Genomic DNA, 25,360 nt, shown 5'->3' with positions numbered 1-25,360 from the left:
TTTCAGTTTTCTGCGTAGAAAACATTTTGCATTCGTGATGCACTCATCTCTTTGAGATGTATTGAAGAAATGTAAACTTAATTGTAGTTGGCCAGCAGTCTCTTTATGCAAGTATGAGCAGCAGGGACTACCCAAAAAGATGACAGGAGTAGCAGCATGGATAAAAACGGGACTAGGCCCACTATCTTTCAGTCCAGGTATCATGGGTCATCAATATCTCTAAGCTACTTAGTCCCTAACTTAGCTTCCCGTTCTTTAATACCTAGGAAATGTTTATTAATATTTTCCTGAAATGTTCAATTGATTTAACATAATCGACTTTGCGGGCAGTGTTCCAAACTACCACTACCCTTTTGTGTGAAAGTGCTTCCAGGCACCTTGACTGAAGGATCCAGGTCTGTTTTGTAAATTTGTAGCTCCATGTTTTGAAATCATCTAAGTTACTGTCTTCTAAACAAAAGTTATTATTCAAGAATCTCAGTTACTGTACAACATAATTTAATTTTCAATACTCAAGTTTATTTTCTGCAGGGCATAATATAGGAGGCAATTGATTAGTATTTCATTAGTAGAATCTGAGGATATCAATCATATGGTTTCTTCAACAGATTAAATAAAGCAGGGTTGGAAATATATGCCATGCAGGTGGAAAATAGTGGTTGTCAGAAGTCTCAAGCTGTTAATCATGAATTTATATTTTGGCATAATTAAAGTTTGGTAATACACTGACTATCATAACACAACTCTCTTTCCTGATGATAGTAAATAGGATATAAATTGTAGGTAGCTATGTGTTGTGTGATGACTTAAAATCACATAGCTATAGGCGATTATAGCTGTGGAGCTGTAATTGGCTGTCCTTGTTTTAATTTGTATAAAGAGGCATGCTTGGGTGAAGTATGGTAATTAGTATGTATTTAAAGCACTACATATTGAAATTAATTTTTCTCAATAAAATGGTTTATATTGGTTAGTATGGGATAGCTATGCATTTTGAAATCACAGGAAAATCTTTGACAAGTTGTCCAATAATGGTGATAAACTATTCAGCATCTATATTCTCAAAGCTAATTTATTTACTCTTGTTTATTAGGAATCTCAGAGTTTTGCATTTTGTTGGCAACCTAATAAATCTAACTGATTATTATTTACAGTTTCAATTCACTTTTAAATATTTGAGCAGTTTGACTTCATGGCCACGTGGCATTTGCATTAATTTAATTTTTGTGCTATGTGATGCCTTGAATACAAATCATAGTTCAAATACTCATGTTAGCAGTGCAACTATCATTGGAATCTTTCATTATTTATTCTTCCAAAACATTGTATGATTTTGAACATTTCTATCGTATCAACTTCTCCCCACCCCTTAACCATTAGTCAATCCTGTTGTCATAATAATACATAATATATTTCACCCTTGATTCGCTTTGTCTTATCCTAGGGCTCCTATCTCTAACTGCAAAAAAAATGTTTTGCAGGAATTCATCAAATGGATCCTTGTGTTTTTAGTGTTCCTTTGTGTAGAGACCAAAATTCTGTTTTCCCCATCAAATTGTTTTGTACGTCTCTTGATTTTAAATAATTTTATAATCATAATTACATTTCTTCATTAAAGTTGCTCAATTTAAAAAAAATCAAATCAGTTTTGCATGCAAGAAAGTAACCAGTATTTTAATTGTTTAAAATTATATAACAATTTTATTCTGAAAAACAAAATTATTGGGAGCACTTGCATCTGAAAAATTGTTTTCTATTCTTCTGCTTATGTTTTCAGCTATAGCTCTGAAGAATTCATTAGGGAGAAGAACAAGTCCCAGTTCAACTTATATATCTGTTACAGATTTTAATTGGTTTCTGTGCCTGACATTCAGTTCAAGTACTGAAATCCTATGGATTTGTTCACATGCACTTATCTGGTTGTGTTTAAATATAGTAATGCTGCTTGGTCCTGGTCACATTTGATATATCAGTAAGGATTTTGTTAGTTTTAATATAAATTTGCACAGTATTCATGGATCAGTTTGGTTAATTACTGCAAACAAAAAGTGATCAGCTACATGTTCTTTACTATTTAATATTTCACTGTTTAAACCCCAATGAAAGTCTAATGTTCTGTGTTTTTGGAAGTCAAGGATCATGTAAGAGCATGTAATTAATGATAGGAACTCCATTTTAAATTCTTCATTGCCTCGCTATGCAAGAATGCAAAAATATGTTTAGGGCATATGTAAAATCTGAAAAGATTTAAGGTAAATATCCCCCAAAATGTAATTTGTCTAGATTGAAGTACTTTTCTGCATAATACTCTATTTTTATCTTCACCTACCCAACTGCTACCCTTTCCCCAAATATAGTCTGTTGTTAGTGAGTTTGTACAATTTCTTCACCCATGACCAAATCACTGTTTCATGGTGATCTGGGAAATGTCAACTTGAATGCACTGTCCACATTATCAATTTTTGTTTCAGAATGCAGAAGTATATTGCATTCTGTTTAATTATTTGCTCAATTAAGTGAATATGACCTATTTATTTTTTTCAGATGTAAGGAACCCCTAAACCATGTGCAGTTAAATGCAAATGTGATCCTTATTGAAGGAGACCTTTAAGCGCAATGGTTGATAACAGCAGAAGATTAAATATGATTTGTTTCAGTGTAAACATGTGACTGAAAGATTATTCATTTTATGAACTATAAACAAACCGAGGTTTATTAAGTTCAAAACAAAATCCAAGCATTATAGCTTTTCTGATTTCTTAATTCTTTTGCTCCACTCCAAGGAATATGGGGGGTGATGGATACAAAAGTTGAATCTCTGAGTTCACATTTTGTTGGCAACCTAATCAAAGCTTTATTATTGTGTCTGAAGGAATAGGTCAATGTCAATTTGAATAGCTTTTAATTGTTTCTTCCTCCACCCCACCCACCCCCCCCCCCCCCCCCCCCCCCCCAAGCTATTAACTTCTTGTGGAGATGGAGCTGCACATTTCTTTGTGGCCCACTTGATCTTCACATTTTTGTAAGTGTGCCTTGAAAATGTCAGCAATCTGTTAATTCATCATCTTGATAGCACAGGTGCCATCACATCTGAGCCCAATCCTGTCTCCATGCAATATCTTGGAATTTGTTATTTCACTTTTTTTTTGACAGCCGTTGATATCCCCTCCCCCATTCTGTGTCTGAGTTTGGTTGTAAAATACTTTCTGTTATCTTGGCTGACATTAGCAAACCACAGATCAGGCCTGAGACCAACCTTGTTTATATGATAACTTTAGCAATATTATTCAAAACATTGGTATAGTCTCCATATTCCACATACAATTTTGCATTTGTTAACTATATTGGAAATGTCGTTGTAATATTTTTGCTAACTAACCAACATTAATATTGAATTGTTAAGATGTCCTATGGTTGGGTGATAGGTAGATTATTGATTAACATGGTCTTAGAGAAAGCGAACAAAGCATTGGGGTTTATTTCTAGGAGAACAAAATTTGAAAAGCGGAAAGTTATGTTAAACCCACATTGAAATTTTGGTTGTCTGAGAGGATTCACAAGGATGATACTATAAATTAGCGGGTATTTGTTATCAGGAAAGGACAAATAGACTGAATCTCTTTTTTTCCGTTGAGTGAAGAAGGCTGAAAGTTAACTTAATAGAGGTCTTTAAAATGATAGGAGGTTTTAAAAGAGTGGATGTGGAGAGATTGTTTCCACTTTTGGGAATGAGTTTAACTAGAGGTCCTCAGTATAAAATCGTCAAGCTATCCAACATGAAATTCAAAAGAAAATTCTTTATTCAAGAAGTGGTGAGAAAGTGTATTTTCTTACCATAGAAGTGGTTAAATTAAATTGTATTTAACAGGATTGAACAAGTATGAACAGGGGAAGGAAGTAGAGGTTTATGCTGGCGGACTTAAATGAGGAATGTCAGGATCCTAGATCAGAGTAGTTGGGCCAAATGGCTTGTTTCTGTGCAGTGTGTTCTCTGTCTGGTTAGTCGGGTTGAAAAGTGGCAAATGGAATTCAATCCTGAAAAATGAGCTAGTGCATTTTGGGAGTGCAACAACACAAAGGGAATACACAGTAAATGGGAGAATAGAAGTTTCAAAGGAACAAAGAGGGACATTAGAATGTATGTCCACTTCAAGGTAGCAGAGCAGTTTGATTATGTGACTAAAAGGACTCACAAAATGCTTTCCCTTTATTAGCTGAGGCATAGAATAAAAGATCAGGAAGTTATGCTAGTACTGCGTACACACTAGTTAAACCACATTATGAGTACTACAGACAGTTCTGGTTATCGTATTACAGGAGAACTATGTTGCACTGAAGAGAGGGCAGAAGATATTTAAGGGTTTGCAAGGACTGGAAATTTCAGCTATAAAGGAAAATCGGATAACTTGTTTTCTGTGGATCAAGGAGATTGAGGGAAGACATATGAGGTGTATGAGGTTATGGGGTTTCAGTCTTTTCATTTGTAGAGGGATCAAAAACCAAGGGGCATAGATTTGAAATATTGTTAGAGGAAGAACAGGCAATAAAAATTTCACCCAATGGGTTGTTGGGGGGTCTGGATGCTTGACAGGGTGTTAGAGGCAGAAAACTTCATATTTTAAAATGTAAATGTACATGCACTTAAAGACCTATGATGTGCAGGGCCAGAGGGCCTAGTCTCTGTTTCTCCCCCTTGCTGTCCACCCCCACCTCTCTTTCTATATGCTTTTTAAAGCACATCTCCGCCTGTGTTTTGTCACCTGTCTTGATTGGTCCTTGGATCTAATATCATTTGATGACACTCCTATGAAGTGCCTTGGGATATTTTCCCTTTTTAAAAATGTTGCTATGTTAATGCAAGTCTTTATTTAAAAACTACCCTTACTTCATCACAACCAGTGTGTTCCTTATACATATTGTGATTTGGAGGAAGTCTGGTGAATACACTGGGGGAAATAGTGATGGACTGTTTTTTCCTGCTTTTAAATTTAGTATTCTCATTTTAGGTTAATGAGGCAGAACTGACAGACAATGCATGTGGTAGATTTTAGTGCACAGTCACAATAAACAAAGAGATCATTATAGGTTTTATCAGTATTATTAAAAAAAAATCTGGAAAAAATAATGGCACTGAAAGCTGATAAATTACTGGGGCCTGAAAATCTGCATTCCAGTGAATTAAAAGACGTACCATGAGAATAGTTCTATAGGTTATGGAACAGATGCTGTTGATATAAGGTAACTACATTATTTAATCAAGAAGTCATACTGCATAGAAACCATCCCTTTGGCCCACCAATTCCACACTGACCATCAAGCACCCATTTACCTGAATCCTAAGCAAATCCCATTTTCTCTTCTTCCCACATTCCCATCAACTCTGCCAAGATTCTACCACTCACCTACACACTAGGGACAATGAACAGTGGCCTACTAATCTACCAACCTGCATGTCTTTGGAATGTGAGAGGAGAATGGAGATCACTGAGGAAACTCCAGTGGGCACAGTAAGAATGTGCAATCTCCAATAGACAGCACCCAAGGTCAGGATTGAGCCTGGGTCACTGGAGCTGTGAGGAAAAACAAAACAATAAACAAAACATCTAGCCTTGTGTCAGGAGTGGGGGAAATGCTGGAGTTTATAATCAAGGATGTGATAGCGGTACACAGAATATATCAATGGGATTAGGCAAAATCAGCATGGATTTATGAAAGGGAAATCATGCTTGACAAGCCTACTGGAGTGTTTTGAGGATGTAGCAGGTAGAATAGGAAAGGGAGAACCAGTGAATGTGGTGTATTTGGATTTTCAGAAGGCCTTTGATAAAGTCCCATATGGTGACGTTGTGTGCAAAATTAAAGCATGTGGGATTAAAGGTAATAAATTTGCGTGGATTGAAAATTAGTTGAGAGATAGAAAATAGATGAGGGATAAAATGGGACTTTTCTCGAGGTGGCAGATGGTGACAAGTGGGGGTACCACAGGGTCCCCAGCTATTCACAATATTCATTTAATAATTTAAATGAGAGAACCAAATGCAATGTTTCTAAGTTTGCCAGTGATACAAAGTTCGATGAGATTATGAGCTGCGAGGGGGAAACACAGCTTTCAGGCTATTTAGGCAAATTGTGTAAGTGGGAAAATGCATGTTAGATGTCCAATGTGAAGTTATCCACTTAGGAAAAACAGAAAAATTGTGTATTATTTTACTAGTAATAGATTAGGGAAATGTTTGAAAAGGATCTGGGTGCCTTTACACACAAGTTACTGAAAGCAAACATGCAGGTGCAGCATGCAAAATGTGTGTTGGCCTTCTTTGCAGCAGGTTTTAAGTACAGCAGCAAAGATAGCTTGCTGCAATTATACGGGATCTTGTTGAGACAACATCTGGAGTACTGTGTGCATTTCTGGTCTCTTTACCCAAGAAAGAATATACTTGCCATAGAGAGAGTGCAGCAAATGTTTACAAAACTGATTCCTGGGAGAGCAGGGCTATTGTATGAGGAGAGATTGGATTGACCACTTCTATGTTCTCTATGTTTAGAAGATTGAGGGGGATTTCATTGAAACATAAATTCTGATAGAATTGAACAGATTGGATGCAGGTGTCTAGAACAAGGAGTCACAGTTTTGGGATACAGGGTGAGATTTGTAGGACTGAAATCGGGAGACATTTCTTTACTCAGAAAGTGATGAATTTACGGAATTCAATGCTACAGAAGGCAGGGGTGACCAAGATGTCATGTATATGTCTAAAAAGGAGGTAGATTTCCAGACACAAACTATCAAGGGGTAGGGGAAGAGATCAGTAATATGGTATTAAGATGGAAGATCTTGAATGCAAGAGGAGGCAGGAAGGGCCAAATGAACTACTCCTGTGATTTTTCCATGTTTCTGTATCAAAGTGACTGAATTGGCTTTGTGTTACAGTGATGGTGAAAGTGAAGTACAAGGGTGCAATATTCCTAGGCTGAAGCAAGGTGATTTGGTGATAATGTTTATTTAAACACTTTCTTAGGATAAAACAGGTTGTGAGCAGTCAGAATCATAGAGTTGTACAGTACAGAAATGAGCCGTTCGACCCATGCTGATCTTTTTGCCCATCTACACAAATCTTACTTGACTACATTAGGTCTGTATCCTTCTCTGTTGTGCCTATTTAAGTGCTTCTCTAAATGTCTCTTAAACATAGTGATTGAATCTAACTCCACACTTTCTCTGGCAGCAAGTTCCAGATATCAGCCACCCTCTGTGCATATAAAAAAAACCTTTCCCCTTAAATCCCCTCTAAAACTCCTTCCTCCACTTTAAACCAATGGCTTCTTGTTTTTGATACCCTACCATGGGAAAAAAATTCTATAGCTATCTACCCTATCATAATTTTACATATCTTTCAGGTTACCCCTCTGTCTCCTTTGCTCCAGAGGAAATAAACCCAGCCTATCTGGTCTCTCACCATTACTAACACCTTCCAATCCAGGCCACATCCCGGTGAATCCCTTCTGCACTCTCTCCAGCACGACCACATCCTTCCTGTAGTGTGGCACCAAAACTGAATGCAGTCCTCCAAGTGCAGCCTAAACAGTGTTTTGTAAAGCTGCAACATAATGTCCCAGTTCTTATATTCTATGTCCCAACCTACTGTATGAAAGCTAATATGTGCATTCTTCACCACCCTGACCACCTATGTAGCCACTTTCAGTGAACTATGGACTTGAACCTAAGGTTTCTCTGTTCATCAACATTCCTTAATGTCCTACTGTATATGTTCTGCTGCCACTTTACTTCCCAAATGCATCACCTCATACTTTGTCGGGATTAAATTCCATCTGCCAATGCTCTGCCCAGCTTTCCATCTGATCTATATCCTTAGACAACTTTCTTTACTATCTACAACACCACCAACTTGTGTGTCATCCACAAATTTACTAATCATACCTCCTACGTTCACATCCAAATCATTAATATATTATCACAAACAACAAGGGTCCCAGTACCAATCCCTGCCATGCACCACTGGTCACAGACTTCCAATCAGAAGATCATCTTTCCACCACTATCCTCTGTCTCCTATCACTGGGCCAGTTTTGGATCCAATTAGCCAGCTCACCTTGGACTCCATGGGCCTTAACCTTCCAAACCAGCTTACCTTGCAGGACCTTGTCAAATGCCTTATTAACATAGAGAGAGACCACATCTACCACTGTGCCTTCATGAGTCTTCTTGGTTACCTCCTCAAAAAAAACTCAGTCAATTAGCAAGCAAGATTTCCCCTGCACAAAGCCATGTTAACTGTGTACCACCTTCCTGTGTGTGCTAGTTAATGGTGATGGAGTGGGTGGGAAGTGCTTGAAACCTTTGCTAGGACTAAAGATAATTTGTCATACTGATATTGACTTGAAGTTATGACTCATCCAAGACAACACAAAGGCAGTTAATAGGGCAGGGATATTTATAAGCCAGAGCTAGATATTATTGATGTACATTTTAAAAGTATTTGCTGTAGACCATATTGATGATTAGTTTTTAAGGACACAAGGTTAACGATACCATTTTTGTTCAATGTCCCACCACCCTTCTTCAGCTGATTTAGGCTAAACTCAACTGGTTCCATTCTTCCTTACCCAAGCATAATGAGAGAATTGCTTGCAATAATCTCTTTTCTGCTCCTGTACTATTACCTTTTTTGTGCCTCTTGTTCCCTGCCTTTGGCACCTGCCCTACTTTTATTTCCCAAGTACATGCTGGCTCATGATGACATCTTCTGAAAACTAACATTTCCCATCTACACTGATGACAGCCAGCTCTACCTCACCAGCCCCTCTCCCAAGCCCTCTGTGGTCTTTGTTATTCTGCATCCAGTTCTGAAGTAGTTTCTAGCACCTAAGTATTGGTAACACCTATCCCCCCATCGACTATATTATAGCCACAGACTATACCCCTTCTACCATTTATTCCTCCATTGGTGGCTGTGCTTTCAGTTGTTTATGCCTCTTATATTAGATGTTTATAAAAACTTGCCTCCTTGATCACAAATGTCCTAATACTACTCTATGCAGCTTAGTATTAGATTTTGCTCAATGGTGCTCCTAGTATCAAAGGTGATTAAAATACATGTTGCAAAGTGTAAAAGTGGATCTTGCATGTTTTGCAGCTTACTGTTGGAAGTGGTTTGCAGTACACCTCTAACCACACACTTAAAGTATGAATCTACGACACTTGATTTCTCAGCTCTTTGAACGAAGAATCAACGTGGCCAGGAAGTTACCTCCAAGAAAAAGTGTATAGCCCAATTTATACAATGATTTTTATGTCTTCAATCTTCCAGAATGTGATTAAGTGAAGAATGTGATTAAGCTCCCTAGCCTGTGCCACAGAACCTTATGTTGACCCATTTAATAGTAATTTGTTTCCTGTCACAAGTGAGCTTTCTGAGAGCTAGCAATGCTTTACACAATGGATTTGAACTCTTTGTCCATGACCATGAATTTATCAAACTGGATGATAAGTTCATGGATAAAGAGGTTGTGTCTTTTAGTGTTGGGGGTAAAATAAAAGTTGGTGGCTTCTGAATTTATTCATATTTTGGGATTTGAGTACCACTAGCAAAACCAGCAATTGTTGCATATCTCTAATTGTCCTTGAGAAGGTGGTGGTGAGCCACCACTTTGAACTGCTACAGTCATACTGGTGAAGGTATTCCCACCATATTCTTGGATTGGCAGTTCCAGGATTTGGATCCAGCAATAATAATGGACCAGTGATGTACTTCCAAGACAGGATTGTGTGCAGCCTGCGAGTATTGGCATTGCCATGTGTCTGCCACCCTCATCGTTTTCGGTGGCAGAGGTAGCAGGTATAAGAGGGGCTTACACAATAGCCGTGGTGATTAACTGTATGTATTTCGTAGATGATGCAAACTGCAGCCATGGTGTGCTGGTGGTGGAAGGACTGACTGTTTAGGGTACCAATCAAGTGTGCTACTTTGTCCTAGATGGTGTTGAGTTTCTTGAGTGCTGTTGGTGCTCACTCATCTGGACAAGCGGAAATGTTCCATTACAATCCTGATTTGTGCCTTGTAAATGGATGGTGGAAAGACTGTGGAGTTTCAGGAAGTGAGTCACTCAGCACAGAATGGCACAGTAGTGCAACAGGTAGTGCTGCTGCTTCACAGCTCCAGTGACCCTGTTTGATCCTGAAGTCTGGTGCTGTCTATGTGGAGTTTGCACATTCTCCCTGTGAATGTGTGTTTCTCCGGTCTTCTGATTTCCTCCCACATCTCGAAGATGTGCCGGTTGGCAGGTTAATTGCCTACTATACGTTGTCCCTATTGTAGATGGGTGGTAGGAGAATTAGGGGGAGTTGATGGGCATGCGAGGGTTGATGATGCAGGGTCATGACTCAAATAAACTGGAACTGTAGAGGGAAGATGGCCGGTTTAAAGAAGTGAAAGGGAAGGGTGAGGTGAGCAGGTAGGTGATGGGTGGAAACTGATGAGGAGGGGATGATGGGCAGTGTGAAGACAGGCGGGTGGGTAATAGGTGAAAACAAATAAGGAAAAATTGGGCAGAGGAAGGAGAAGGTAGAAACTGTGGCTGGGAGGTGTTAAATAGAACCAGATGAAGGGGTGGTGATGGGCAGATGGAGAAGGGGAGAAGAAGGGTATGCCAGTGGAGAAAAAACCAAGGTGGATAGGTGTTATAGGTGATGGGGTTATGAAAATGGGAAAGGTGAACAAAGGGAGGGAGAACCCAAGTGGACCGGTCAGAGTGGAAAAGGTACACAGGGTATGGTCCCGTGAAATTGAAAAATTCAGTTCAAAACATTAAAAATACAGAAAAATTGGGTTGCAGGCTACCCAATGGAATGTGTGTTCTAGTTTGCATTTGGCCTACCATGGCGGTGAAGAAGGCTGAGGACAGACAAGTTGATGTAGGAAGGGGAGTGGAAGTGACATACAACCAGAAGCTCAAGATGGATGCTGCACACAACACAGGTGCTCCACCAAACAGTCACCTAGTCTACACTGTCTCACCAGTGTAGAGGAAGCAATATTGAGAGCGCCGAATACAATAGATGAGGTTGGAGGAGGTGCACATGAAACTCTGCCTCACCTGGAAATGCTGTTTAGGTCCTTAGATGGTGGGGAGGGAGGAGGTGTAGGGACAGGTCTTCAAGATGTAGGGATAAGTTTTCTGTTCCAGGACTACTGAAATGTCATCCTTTTTCAGGAAACTTAGCTTCCCTTTTACTATAGTTGACAGAGCTCTCACTCAAATTTTTTTCTATTTCTCAGATGTCTGCTCTTGCTCTCTGTCCTCCAGACAGAACAGAGAAAGAATTCCATTGGTTCTCACTCTTCACCCCATTAACCCCTGTGTTCAGCATCATTCTTTGCCATTTCTGCCAGCTGCAGCAGGATCCCACCGCCAATCACATCTCCTCTTACCCCCCCCCCCCCCCCCCCCCCCCCCCCCCCAACCCTCTTTCTGCAGGGACTACTCTCTCTGATACTCCCTGGTTCACTCATCTGTCCCTGGCACTTTCCTCAGCAAACGTGGGAGGTACAGCACTTGTCCCTACACCTTCACCACCACCCCCATCTGTTTCCACCTGTCACCTACCTGCCCCTGCCCCTATCTCACCCCTCCTTCTCACCTCTTTTATACTGGCTATCTTCCCTCTTCAATCCTGCTACAGTCACACCCAAAATGTTGACCATATCTTTGCCTCCACAGATGCTGTTTGACCTCCTGAGTTCTTCCAGCAGTGTGTGTGTTTTGCTCCAGATTCCAGCATCTGTAGTCTTCCATGTGGCTCACTAACTGAACAGCCTTGTTCAAAATGTGTTTTGTTAAAATGAGAATCTTCCTTAAGACATTAGATTTTCAAATCATTAATGCAAAATTATATGTACAAATTGCACTGATGGTAGTGGAATTACTAAATAAAGGGGTAGATTTTGTAAATTGCATGAAGAAATTTAATGCGTGCATTTTAGAAGGAAAAACGGATAACATAGTTGTCCTTTGATTAAATATTTCTATCCCAAGCTGGGCAGCAATCAAAGCTAATGTGTTGACCTGTATTGCGTATATGGTACATCAGAAATTGTCATGATAAAATATATGCTGATCAGGTTAACTTCTGAGTAGTGTATCAACTTCCAGCTGATGGACAGAACCACATTTACTGGAGCTTGCAGACATACTTGCATTAGAGTATAACTTGAAGATGCATTACTGTGTGCATGGGCTTCAATAAACTTTCAAACTGATACCAAGTTGAGTATTTGTTTCAATTTTAATAAAAATGCACTTTAAATTTCGTCAGCTGTTTCCTCTTGCCTTTAAGTCTTCAATCTTTATTTCCAAGGCACTGACCTTGTCTGGTATGGTTTGACACTTTTCGTAGACCTTTCAGATGCTACAATGATACTTTCATAATTAGTTTTTGGAAAATTAGTTATGGATGCTTTTTATGGGTATTTAAATTTTAATGTTGAAATCTCTTATTGACATAAAAAGAATCCACTGGCAAATTTCTTTTATTTTACAGGGATTTGACCCACCACATCTGAGTCCCACAAGGACAATTTATGTTTCCAATCACTTCCCTCAGTACAGTCATTTTGTTCACCAGAAGTTTCCAGACAATAGGATAATATCATCCAAGGTAATGAGGAATATAAATTGGTGGATTATTGTGTAATATCTTTTTCAAAACACTGTGCAGTATATTGAAAGTAGTTCTTGAAATTTATGGGAAATTTAATTTGCATAAATGTGATGTGATAGCTATAATAATATGCATGCTTTGATCATGAGTATTCAGATTCTGACTGTTGAAGCATAGCTGTAATAATTGCATATAAATTATAGCATTGAAACAGGCCATTAAATTGAGTGTGCTGATCTTACTACTCCTCTTGCTCTCTTTGATCAAACTTTGTCAATGTGTCCTGTCTTTTGTCTGTCATGTACTAATATCTTTCAAATACAGCCGTGTCCCTTTAAAAGCAAGATGGTATTTGCCTTGAGTATCCCAAGTTCCACATTCTAACCACTCTCTGTGTAAAGGGTTTGCTCCTGAATTCTTTCTTGGGTTTATTGTTCCTCGTTTAACATTTATAGCCCCTAGTTTTGGGCTCCTAGAAAGCATTTCTCTCCCTCAAGCGAAAACATGTTTTCCTTCAGCCTATCAAGCATATCATAATTTTAAAGGCCTTTTATTGGGTCACCTAAGAGCCTTCTCCTAATAAGATGTTTTTTTTTCCCAGCTTGTCTATACACGAAATTATATATTTCCTTAAGTCATAGAGTTATACAGCACGGAAACTGGTCCTTCGGCCCAACTCCTCCATGCCATCCAAGGGGCCTTCCTGAGCTCATCCCATTTGTCTGCGTTTGGCCCATATCCTTCTAAACCTCTCCTATCCACATACCTGTCCAAGTGTCTTTTAACATTATAATTGTACCCTCCTCTACCACTTCCTCTGGTAGCTCGTTCCATATACCCACCACCCTCTGTGTAAAAAAAAACTTGCCTCTCAGGTCCCCTTTAAATCTTGTCCCTCTCACCTTAAACCTATGCTCTCCAGTTTGAGACTCTCCTACCCTGGAAAAACACTGAAACCATTCACCTTATCATGATTTTATTAACCTCTAAGGTCATCTCTCAGCCTCCTACGCTCCAGAGAAAATAGCCCCAGCCTATCCAGCCTCCCCTTATAACTCAAGCCCTCCAGGCCCAGCATAATTCTTATCAACTTTAACCAGTCAGGCTGGCATTTTTTTTAGCACTTGTAAAAAAAAAGTGCATTTCTGCCAATTCATTTTATCCCTCCCCAAGTTTTTCCTGGCCATGTACCTCTCAGCTTTGGTTCATTGTGGGCCCCACCAGGGTGCCATCCTTCAAATCTGCAACGTGCACAGCTTCCCCTTGACTAGATAAATGAAAACTTTACACCAGGCCTGTGCCATTAAATTAAAAACTTGTCTGAGGAAGTAAGAGCAGTTAACAAGAAGACTCCAGCCCTACCCAAGATATAATGGCATGAAATGTCCAGCCATTTAATTCTTCTTCCATACTTTAAGAACACCCTGGTGGGGCCCACAGTGAACCAAAAGTGAATGACCAAAGGCAGAAACTTCTGGGAAAGGAAACAAAGAACAAAAATCAAGAATAGTCTTTCTAGCCCTTCGAAGTGCTATGGCACAGAAAGCCATTCAACCCATCGAGTCATTTATTGAACAATATAATCTTAAGATTCAGATCTCCTTTGTTTTAGATGGCGTGATGTAAATACATGAACAATTTAAGGATTTAAATGCCGAAATCTGAAAATGGGCTTATAACTTTTGAAAAATGAAACCCAAGGGCATGTAATGCAATGACGCTGATTAACATTTGTATATTATAGTGAGACGTCCTGCTTCTTGAACATTTTTAAGCATAATTTGACATTTTGCCACCAAAGATATTTGAAATGAATGTGATCAAAAAGTTGACAGAGAGGTTTTCATATTTGCTTTAAAGAGGGGTAAAAGGGTTATAGCACTTTTGGGCAGAAATTCCAAAGTTTGGTGCCTTGGCAGCTAAAAGCATTGCCACCAGTACAACAGCAATGAAAGTTTGGGATAGGTTAGTATGCAGAATTAGAACCAAGGTTTTTTCTTTCCATTGCTCTACAATGGAAAGTCAGACCTTGTTGTCATTGTTGAATGATTTGATTGCTTCTTTTTAAATGAGGGCCATGTGACCACAGTCTGATAATCCACTCTCTGTTCAGAAATCCCAATAATTCAGCATCTAGGTCACTTGGTTTTGTTGCGCTTCCTATAAACTTGGCAGGGCTCTGTCTCCCGGGATCCCTTTAAGTTCACTGAAGCCACTGGAGAATTTTTTTTACTGCCATGTAACTTGTTTTAAAAAAAAAGCTAATTAAAAGAGTCCAGGTGTATTAATGGGAGTAATATCCAACAGTGAGGAAAATTTGCCAGTCCAGCACCAACAAAGTCTGAAGGGTGACAAATTATCAGAGTTTTCTGTTCCTGATTGTAGATATGTTTATTCAGAAATTTCATGTAATGTAAGCTATTGACAAGTAAGTTAAAAGTAGATTAATTTGTATGGTGTCAATGAAATGAAATTCCATGAATTTTCTTGCTTTTATCGATGGTTATTTTCTGTTAGAGCGTTAAGTAGAAGAGGATATATTACCGTGCAAAATTGTCTGCAATTTCTTAGAAGCTGGGCAAGCTCAAAAGCATTTTACTACCATATCTTAATTAATATTGAAGTTTGTTTTGTAATCAGGTTATAGATAAGATTACACTTTCTTTCTTGAAGGTGACTTGTTACAAAGCCAGGATAGGTCACAAACTTATTGAAGCATTTTGAGTTATGTTCGTTAGTTTGGTTTGCGTAAATATTGTAACTTGAAACCAAACTTAAGAGCACATTCCAGATAAGTGTGTATCCCTTAATTTGATGGAATTTATTTTGCATTTGTATTGCATCTTTCGTTGTTTATTACATGCATAATTGTTTTTCTTTTTTGCAGTACACAGTTTGGAATTTTATCCCTAAAAATTTATTTGAACAATTCAGAAGAATAGCCAACTTCTACTTTCTTGTAATTTTTCTTGTACAAGTAAGTTTATCTAGAAACTGAACGTGTTCAATATCATTGGTTGAAATTTCTTCTTGCTTTTGAATTAACTAACAATATTAAATTATAAATTGGTCTTGCTTACAAGTTTACACACCTCATTTAAACATCTTGAATTCAGAAGTGGAACCCAGAGGTTGAGTGTTACTGTTTCCATGGAATTCCATGCAGTTTATGTGATCAAGTACTACTTCAACTGTGTAGTTATTTTTTCTATGTAAGTTAAGTCAATTACCCCACTAAGCATTTGAGTTCACTTCACAACTAATACTGAGATGGATGATATTTTGGGCTATGAAGTTTGAACTTATTGATACTACAGAATGTATCCATTTATTTCAGCAACCATTTGTAATTTGATTCAAATTATAAACTTAGTGATAAACTATACATGAACAGCATTAATTATAGTAGAAATAAAATTTGGCTGGCTAGCTAAAATTGCTCCAGTGATTGATACCAAGGTTTCTTGCAATTATTGATAAACTTTATTGAAGCAATTGTTTATTGGGAGTACAGAAGCTTAAGAAATTGGAGTAGGAGAAGGTGTTACTCCACCACTACCACTAATTAAGCCTGATCATCCTTTTGATGCAATCAATACTGATCTAACCTTTGGCTTCAACTCCACTTGCAATGCTACATTTGCCTTCCTAATTGCTTGCTCTATATCCATGCTGACTTTCATTTTTGAGAATACCCAGGTCTCTCTGAATGCCAACATTAGTCTTGCATCATTTAAGTAATATTTTTCTAAACTCTTCCAAAGTGGATAATCTTCTATTTCTCCAGTTCCATTTCTACAAAGCTGTGTCATCTGCACGTGTCAAGAAACGCAAGTTGGAAAAAATTAAATCTTGTTTATTTATTCACTTTGTTTTACATGCAAGTTCCATGAGAACGAATTTTGTTCAGTATTTCAAATTTTTGGAAAGTGATTAGTGAGTTCTGTAAGGATGAATTTCCATTATCTGAATAACTGTAACGTGAGGATCGCCTGTACTCTGATAAGGCAGAGTATTTGTTAAATGAAGTGATACTGGGTAGTGTTGATATTCAAAGAGACCGAGGTGTGCTTGTATACAAGTCACTGAAGACCAACATGCAGGTATGGCAAGTAATTAAGAGACTGAATAGTATGTTGGCCTTTATTAGGAGAGGATTCAAATATGTTGAGACATGGAAAATGTGAGCAGGAGTAGCTGCGCTGCTATTCATGCAAATCATAGAATCATACAGCATGGAAACGGGCCATTCAACCCAACTCATCCACTCCAAACAGTGGGCATCTATCTGTATGAATCCCATGCACCCATCATTTGGTCCATTCTGATCATCCAAATTCACCCCTGCTTTCTCCCACATCCCTTGATTCCTTTGGCCCTAAAAATTATATTTAACTCCTTGAATATGTATATAATGATTTGGCTTCAATTGCCTGCAGAGGATTCAACAGGTTCACCACTCCCTGGGTAAATAAATTTCTCCTCATTTCAGAACTACGTGCTTAACCTTTATCCTTAGACTGTGACCCTTGATCCTGGATTCCCTGCCTTCAGGGATATCCTTCCTGTATCCAGTCTGTTCAGTCCTATTGGAATTTTTCAGATTTCTGTGAGCTTCTTCTAAAATCTAGCAAATATAAACCAGATTTCCCTCTATGCACTAGTCCTATCATCTTCAGATTCAGTCTGATGAACCTTTAGTGCACTTCCTCCATAGCAAGAACAGGCACAGTGTAATAGCCATCCTCAGTTCTTGCACACAATACTCAGTATGGTCTCACCAAGGCCCTGGCTAATTAGAGCAAGACATCCTGCTCCTGCATTTGAATCCTCTAGCTATAAAGGCCAACATTCCATTTACTTTCTTAAAAACCTTTTGCTTCTGCATGCTTCCTTTCAGTGACTGGTGCACAAGCAGACGCAAGACTCAATGCACCTTCTCCATTCACAATTTATCACTGTTCATGTAATTATCTGCTCTCTTATTTTTTTTGTCAACAAAGTGGATATCCATTTAATAATGTACCTGCACGTATTTGCCTATTCCCTCAACCTATTAAAATTACACTGGACTTTTTCTGCATTCTCATATTTCATGCTCCCACCCAACTTTGTCAGTTTTAAGGAAATATATATGTATTACATTTAATTTGCTCATATAAATCCCTAAATCTGATCCCTACTGTCACTGCTTGCCACTCAGAAAAAGACCCTTTTATTCCTACTTTTTGTTTTCTCTCTGCTGACTAGATCTCTTTCCATTTTAGTATCTTGCCTCCAGTTCGTTGTGCTTTAATTTTGCATGTTAATTTTTGATGTGGGACCTCATTGAAACCCTTCTGAAAGTACACAAGAATAAGGAAGTGCAATTCTATAGGGCATTGGTAAGACCACAATGGGAGTATTGATCTACTTGCCCAAGAAAGGATGCACTTTCCATAGATGGAGTGCAAGGAAGGTTCAGTAGACTGGTTCTAGGGATGGTGGGTTTGCTGTATGAAGAAAGACTGAATAGAATGTGTTCACTAGAGTTTAGAAGAATGGAAGGAAACATCATGAAAACTTAAAGGATTTTCCAAGATATTGATAGGCTAGGTCTTGGAAGGATATTTCTCCTGCTTATAGAGCTGAGAACAGAAGGACCACAGTTTCAGAATAAGGGTAAACTGTTCAGGACTGTGATGGGAAATTTTTTCACTTGGGGTGGTGATCCTGTGGAATTCTTTACTATGTAGGGCTGTGGAAGCTCAGTCATATGTGTGCATTCAAAACAGAGATTGATGGGTTTCTGAACATCAAGGTCTATGAAGATAGTGCTGGAAAATGGCATTGAGGGAGAAGATCAATCACGATAGTGATCAAAGGCAGGGGACGGTCTCTTCCTGCTGTCATTTCCTATGTTCTTGTGTACATTTCATTATTTTAAGTTGTCTGACACCGTGCTATGTGTTTTCTAGTGCTGAAATTAATTGTGATAATTGATGAATTTGTCTCTCTTAAATTTGACATCACTTATTGTGATTTATCTTCTGTTATCTTCTATCTGATGAAATATTAGATTAATATCGATTATTGGGGGAAAGAAATTGTAAAATAAGATTAAATTTTTTGCAGAGCAATATGTTTCCTATATATTGGTTTTAGCGTTAATATTCTTAAGCTGTGGTAGAAGATATTCTGAATATACTAAGTTTTGAGAGAAGCATAGGTTCAACTTTATATTCTGTAGTATATAATATATCCACTTTTTTTTCCTCTGAAGGCTCTGGTCCAAAATAAAGCACAAAGACAGCTGCCACCTGTTGTAGATTAAGTCTCATGAAACCGGTGCATTAACTATTTACTTTGCAATAGTTTACCATAACGTCCATGAAATGTTATTAGAATTTTTGGTCTAATTTACAGTATATTTCCTCTGAAGTAGTATACACAGGCAAATATTTTCTTGCATTCTATTCAAAAGTGCTGGAAAGTATACCAAAACATGACAAGAATTCAAATTTTCAGTAGCCAGATGTCCTTATAACCAACCAGCCCTCCTATCTGAGGGAAAAGCATCTTGAAAAATTGTCCTGTTCGAACAATATATGCACTTTAAAGTGGTCCTGATGCAATTGTTTTGATTTCTGGCATTTCCGTTCATTGTAGTATAAAAGATCTTTCAGTTAAGTTAGAAATGTTGTTGCTATTAGTAATGAAGCTTTGGGGAAGGGGGTGGTTTAAAAAAAACATCTTGGTGTGTGGAAAAGGCAAAAGAGATTAGTGCCAGTGGAAATTGTTTAATCCAACTAATCAATTCATTTACCTGAATTTTCACTATGGTGAAAGTAAATTGATACATGGTCAACATTGGTCATAGTTCCATTGGACATAGTCATAATTCCATAAATTATGTTCATATTAATTCTTTTTCCAGTTAATGATAGATACTCCTACAAGTCCTTTCACCAGTGGTCTGCCGTTGTTTTTTGTAATTACAGTAACAGCAGTCAAACAGGTAAGAAATAAAGGTAATATTCAATTTATTAGCTTTTAAATCATTACATAGAGTTTTTTTTAAAAACCTTAGTTGTACCACGTTACAAACGATTTCTAACTTGATAATCTTGCTATGGAATTAGCCACTATGAGCAGTTTTTGTTTTTGAAGATATTTGAGAAACCAGTTGATTTTTCTGCCTTCTTTCTTCAGTTAGGTTCTTGTTCAGTTTGGGGAGGAAATTTTTACAGATTATTTCTTCAGTATGATGTGCAAGGATGGATTAAGTTGTTTTACCTGCAACACCACTCTTGACAAATGACTAGAATCCAACTATTTTCAGCCTTGTCCATTTTCTAGTTTCAGAAAAAATATTGTTGGCTCTTTGACTATTACATGTGTACATTTAATCTCTGACAGACTTGATTTTAATTGTATTTTCAGAATTTAAAATCAGATTCGAAACCAAAAATGATCAATGGCAGCTTAGGGATTCTGTGTGTCATTTTCTCTGTTAAATCGTCCAGTTGTTTGTCTTACAGAAGTTGACTCTGACTGCTGTGTATAAGCTGGCCTGACACCAGGATGTGATCTGGCCATATTACAGTTAACCATATGTATTCCTTTAATCTGTCCACAATGGAGTGCCATTTAGTTGCAGATTGCTTTATTGGACAGTGGGTGAAGTGTACAGAATACAATGCATGTGATCCTTATCATTCGAACTTTTAAGTATGAATACAAGAACACTAGGTAGCGTTTTAAAAATGAGAGTCAGAGTACAACAGCACAGAAACAGGCCTTTCAGCCATCTAGTCCATGCCAACCTGATCTTCTGTCTAGTCCCATCTACCTGCACCGTAGCCGTCCAAACCCCTCCCATCCATGTACCTATCCAAACCTCTCTTGAATGTTACAGTTGAACCCACATCTACCACCTCCACTGACAACTTGTTCTACACTCTCACACCCTCTGAGTGAAGAAGCTCCCCCTCAGATTCCCCTTATATTTCACCTTTCACACTAAATGTATGTCCTCTAGTTCTAGTTTCACCCAACCTTAGGGGAAAAAGCCTGCATGCATTCACCCTATCTATATCCCTCATAATTCTGTATACCTCTAAGATCTCCCCTCATTCTCCTGTGCTCCAGGGAATAAAGTCCTAACCTATTTCAACATTTCCCTATAACTCCAGTCCTCAAGTCCTGGCAACGTTGTTGTAAATTTTCTCTGCACTCTTTCAAGCTTATTGATATCTTTCCAGTAGATAGGTGACCAGAACTGCACACAATACTCCAAATTCGGCCTCACCAACATCTTATCAACTTCAACGTAACATCCCAACCCCTGTACTCAATGCCCTGATTTATGAGGGCCAAAGTGCCAAAAGCTCTCTTTACGACCCTATCTACCTGCGACACCACTTTCAAGGAAAAATGGATCTGTATTTCCAGGTCCCTTTGTTCTACCACACACCTCAGAGCCCTGCCATTCACTGTGCAAGTCTTAACCTGGTTTGTCCTCTCAAAGTGCAACACCTCACACTTGTTTGCATTAAATTCCATCTGCTGTTTTTCTGCCCATTTACTTAGCTGGTCAAGATCACGCTACAAACTTTGATAGCCTTCCTCTCTGTCCACTACACCCCCAATCTTTGTGTCGTCTGCAAATTTGCTGATCCAGTTTACCACGTTATCATCTAGATCATTAATATAGATGATAAACAATGGACCCAGCATTGATCCCTGCGGCAGACCACTAGTCACAGGCCTCCAGTCAGGGAGAGGACCATCTACTACCACTCTCTGGCTTCTCCCACTAAGCCAATGTCAAATCCAGTTGGCTACTTCATCATGAATGCCAAGCGACTTAATCTTCTGGAACATTTCCCACGTAGGACTTTGTCTACATGGACTTCAGCAAGGCCTCTGACAACTTCCACTGCCTTTCCCTCATCCACCTTCTTGGTAACCTCCTCGAAGAACTCCACAAGATTAGTTAGACGTGACCTACCATGCACAAAGCCATGTTGACTGTCCCTAATCAGGCCTGTCTGTCCAAATACTTGTATATCCTGTCCCTTAAAATACCTTCCAGTAATTTACCCACGACTGATGTCGGGCTCACTGGCCTATAATTTCCCAGCTTATCCTTAGAGCCTTTCTTGAACAACAGAGCAACATAAGCTATCCTCCAGTCCTCCGGCACCTCACCCGTGGCTAAGGATGTTTTAAATATCTCTGCCAGGGCCCCTGCAATTTCTGCACGAGCCTACCACAAGGTCTGAGGGAGGCACCTTGTCAGACAGCCAGCACCTTCTCTTCCATAACCTGGATATGGTCCATGACCTCACTACCCTTTTGCCTCAGTTCTATTGTCTGTGTCTGTCTCCAGAGTTAATATGGATGTAAAAAATTAAATCCCCATCTCTTTCAGCTCCATGCATTGATAATCAATTTTGTCCCTTGCTACCCTTTTGCCCTTAATATAGCTATAGAAACTCTTGTGATTCTCTTTCACCCTGTCTGTCAGAGCAACGTCATGTCCTCTTTTTGCCCTCCTGATTTCTCTCAAGTGTTCTCTTGCATTGTTTGTACTCCTCAAGCACCTCATTTTGATCCTAACTGCCTTTACTTGTTGTGCACCTCCTTTTTCTTTACCAGGGCCTTAATATCCTTTGATAATCAAGGTTCCCTAAACCTGTTAGCCTTGCCTTTTATTATAACAGGAACATACAGATTCCGTACTCTCAATATTTTACTTCTGAAAGCCTTCCACTTATCAAGTATCTCTTTGCCGGAAAACAGCCTATCCCAATACACGCCTGCCAGATCCATTCTGATGCCATCAAAATTGTCTTACTCCAATTTAGAATCTCAACCTGAGGACCAGTCCTATCCTTCTCCATAATTATCTTGAAACTAATAGAATTATGATCACTGGATCCAAAGTGTTCCCCTACACACTTGTCACCTGCCCTGTCTTGTTCCCTAAGATGAGATCCAGTATCACGTTCTCTTTAGTTGGGACCTCTACATATTGGTTGAGGAAACTTTCCTGAACTCATTTGACAGACTCTATCCCATCCAATCCCTTTACAGTATGGCAGTCCCAGTATGTGGAAAGTTAAAATCACCTACTATCACAACCTTATTTTTTCTTGCAACTGTCTGCTATCTCTACAAATTTGTTCCTCTAAATCCTGTTGACTAGTGGGAGGTCTATGACATAGTCCCATTAATATGGTCATTCCTTTCTTATTCCTCAGTTCCACCCATATTGCCTCAGCAGACAAGCCCTCCTGTATGTCCTCTGAGCACTGCTGTGACATTTTCCCTGATGAGTAATACCACGCCTCCACCTTTAATACTTCCCTCTCTATCATGTCTAAAACATTGGAACCCCGGAATATTTGAGCTGCCAATCCTACCCCTCCTGCATCCAATTCTCACTAATGGCTACAACATCATAATTCCTCGTACTGATCCATGCTCTAAGTTCATCTGCCTTACCTGCAATACTCTTTGCATTGAAATAGATGCATCTCAGAACATTAGTCCCACCATGTTCATCAACCTGTTGATTTCTGTCTTTGTGAGCTTAAGATCTATTTTCCCCACAGCCACTCCACTTGCTGCCCTGCCACTTTGGTTCCCACCCCCTGCAACTCTAGTTTAAACCAAACCACCCACCCCCCACCCCCCCCTCCCCAGTAGCAAATCTTCCTGCAAGAGTATTGGTCCACTTCCAGCAGTTCAGGTGCAAATAGTCCCATTTGTACAGGTCCCACCTACCCTGGAAAAGAGCCCAATGATCCAAGAATCTGAAGCCCTCTCTCCTGCACCATCTCATTAGCCACATGTTAAACTTTACTATCTTCCTATTTCTTGCCTCACTAGCATGAGGCACAGGTAGCAATCCTGAGATCACCACCCTAGAGGTCTTGTTTTTTTAACTTAGCACCTAACTCTCTGAACTCACTTTGCAGGACCTAGTCACCCTTCCTGCCTCTGTCATTGGCACCATTGTGGACCATAACTTCTGGCTGCTCACCTTCCCCGTTAAGAATGCTGTGGACTTGATCCGAGACGTCTCTGACCCTGGCACCTGGGAGGCAACATACTACCGGGAGTCTTGTTCTTGTCCACAGAATCTCCTGTCTGTTCCCCTAACAACGAATCCCCAATCACTACTGCACTCCTCTTTCCCACCCACCCCCCTCCCCTTTTGAGCCACAGAGCCAGACTCAGTGCCAGAGATCTGTGGCTTTCCTCTAGTAAGTCATGTGCCCGCCCACCCCCCCCCCCCCCCCCCCCCCCACAACAGTATCAAAAACCATATACTTGTTACTGTGGGGAACGGCCACAGGGGTACCCTGCACTGACTGCCTATCCCCTTTCCCTATGACAGTCACCCAGCTACCTGCGTCCTAGGTGTGACTGCCTTACTGTAACTCCTGGCTATCATCTCTTCATTTTCCCGAATGATTTGGAGTTCATCCAGCTCCCTCCTGCTCACTGAAACTTTGAGCATGGGGACTCACCTCTTTTGAAATCTCAAAGATGTCAAAAATGATGTCAAAATACAAGAACTTGTACATCAAATGTATTTTGTTAGATGCTTTTTGTTAGATGCTTTTTTAAGCCAAACTAGTTCTCTTTAAGCATTTTAGTTTATCCTTTTATTTATCCAAGCATTTATTTTGTTAAAGGATATTGTAATGTTAGTTAAGCTGAAATAAGTACACACACAATGTGCCTTTTTGAAGTCCATGTTGTCAGACAAGATTAACTCCCAACACAGTTTGCTTTAAATTTTATCTCCTGCCTGATTCCTAGATTCCTAGTTTTATTTAATACCTGTTGTTCAGTTTACAATGCCTTTATTTCCATTGTCAGTAGAAGATGACTACCACAGCATAAGCATTTAGAGAAATCTTTGAATTTTGCATGTATTTTTTCTTGCTTTATACCCTTAATTACTTCGATCTTCTGTTAGTTATAATGGGTATGGGGGCATTGTGCATGCACTTATTTCAGTAATAGTAATGTAAATTTTAATCTTTTTAATCAATAGTCTAATTTAGTAAATGTAGGAGTGATGCAGGATTTCACAGCAAACTTCACTCATTCTGAAGTAACACTTGTGCCAAAGTGGCCAGGTTCTTATACTTAGAGGTATATAAAATCATGAGGGGCGTAGATAAGGTGGATGGTCGCAGTCTTTTTCCCAGGAGAGTCTAAAACTGGGAGTTTAAGAGGAAAGATTTAGAAGGAGTTTAAGAGGAAAGATTTAGAAGGGACCTGAGGGCAACTTTCCACACAAAGGGTGGTGGATATATAGAATGAGCTGCCAGAGGAAACTGTAGAGTCAGGTACAATTATGATGTTTATAAGACACTTAGGCAGGTACATGGATAGAAACTATTTAGAGGGATATGGATCAAATGCAGGCAAATGGAACTAGCTCGGATAGACATCTTGGTCAGTATGGACAAGTTGGGCCGAAGGGCCTGTTTACGTGCTGTATAACTTTAGTACTCTATGTCTCTAAACCTGCATCAACCTGACTTCAGAATTCTAATACAAAACTTGCAGTTGGAAGTCTATGGAACACAACACAGAATGCAACAGATCACTGATTCAGATTTGTACAGGAGTTGGCAAAATCCTGATTCCAAATTTGGACAAAAACATTAATGG

General features: G+C 39.1%; 1 protein-coding gene across 1 annotated transcript in view; it reads left to right on the top strand.

The window, feature by feature from the left end:
• atp11b (ATPase phospholipid transporting 11B (putative)) overlaps window positions 1-25,360 on the top strand; it is a 125,492-nt gene that overhangs the window by 1,040 nt on the left and 99,092 nt on the right. The window contains 3 exon segments of the mRNA XM_052018626.1: window positions 12,560-12,676; window positions 15,567-15,656; window positions 19,596-19,676. Of these exon segments, the coding sequence (XP_051874586.1) occupies window positions 12,560-12,676; window positions 15,567-15,656; window positions 19,596-19,676 (288 nt within the window).

The sequence above is a fragment of the Pristis pectinata genome, chromosome 6, assembly GCF_009764475.1.
Source record: "Pristis pectinata isolate sPriPec2 chromosome 6, sPriPec2.1.pri, whole genome shotgun sequence".
Taxonomy (NCBI): domain Eukaryota; kingdom Metazoa; phylum Chordata; class Chondrichthyes; order Rhinopristiformes; family Pristidae; genus Pristis; species Pristis pectinata.
The sequence above is the reverse complement of the archived record's forward strand: the minus strand, read 5'-3'. Positions and strand labels throughout refer to the sequence as shown.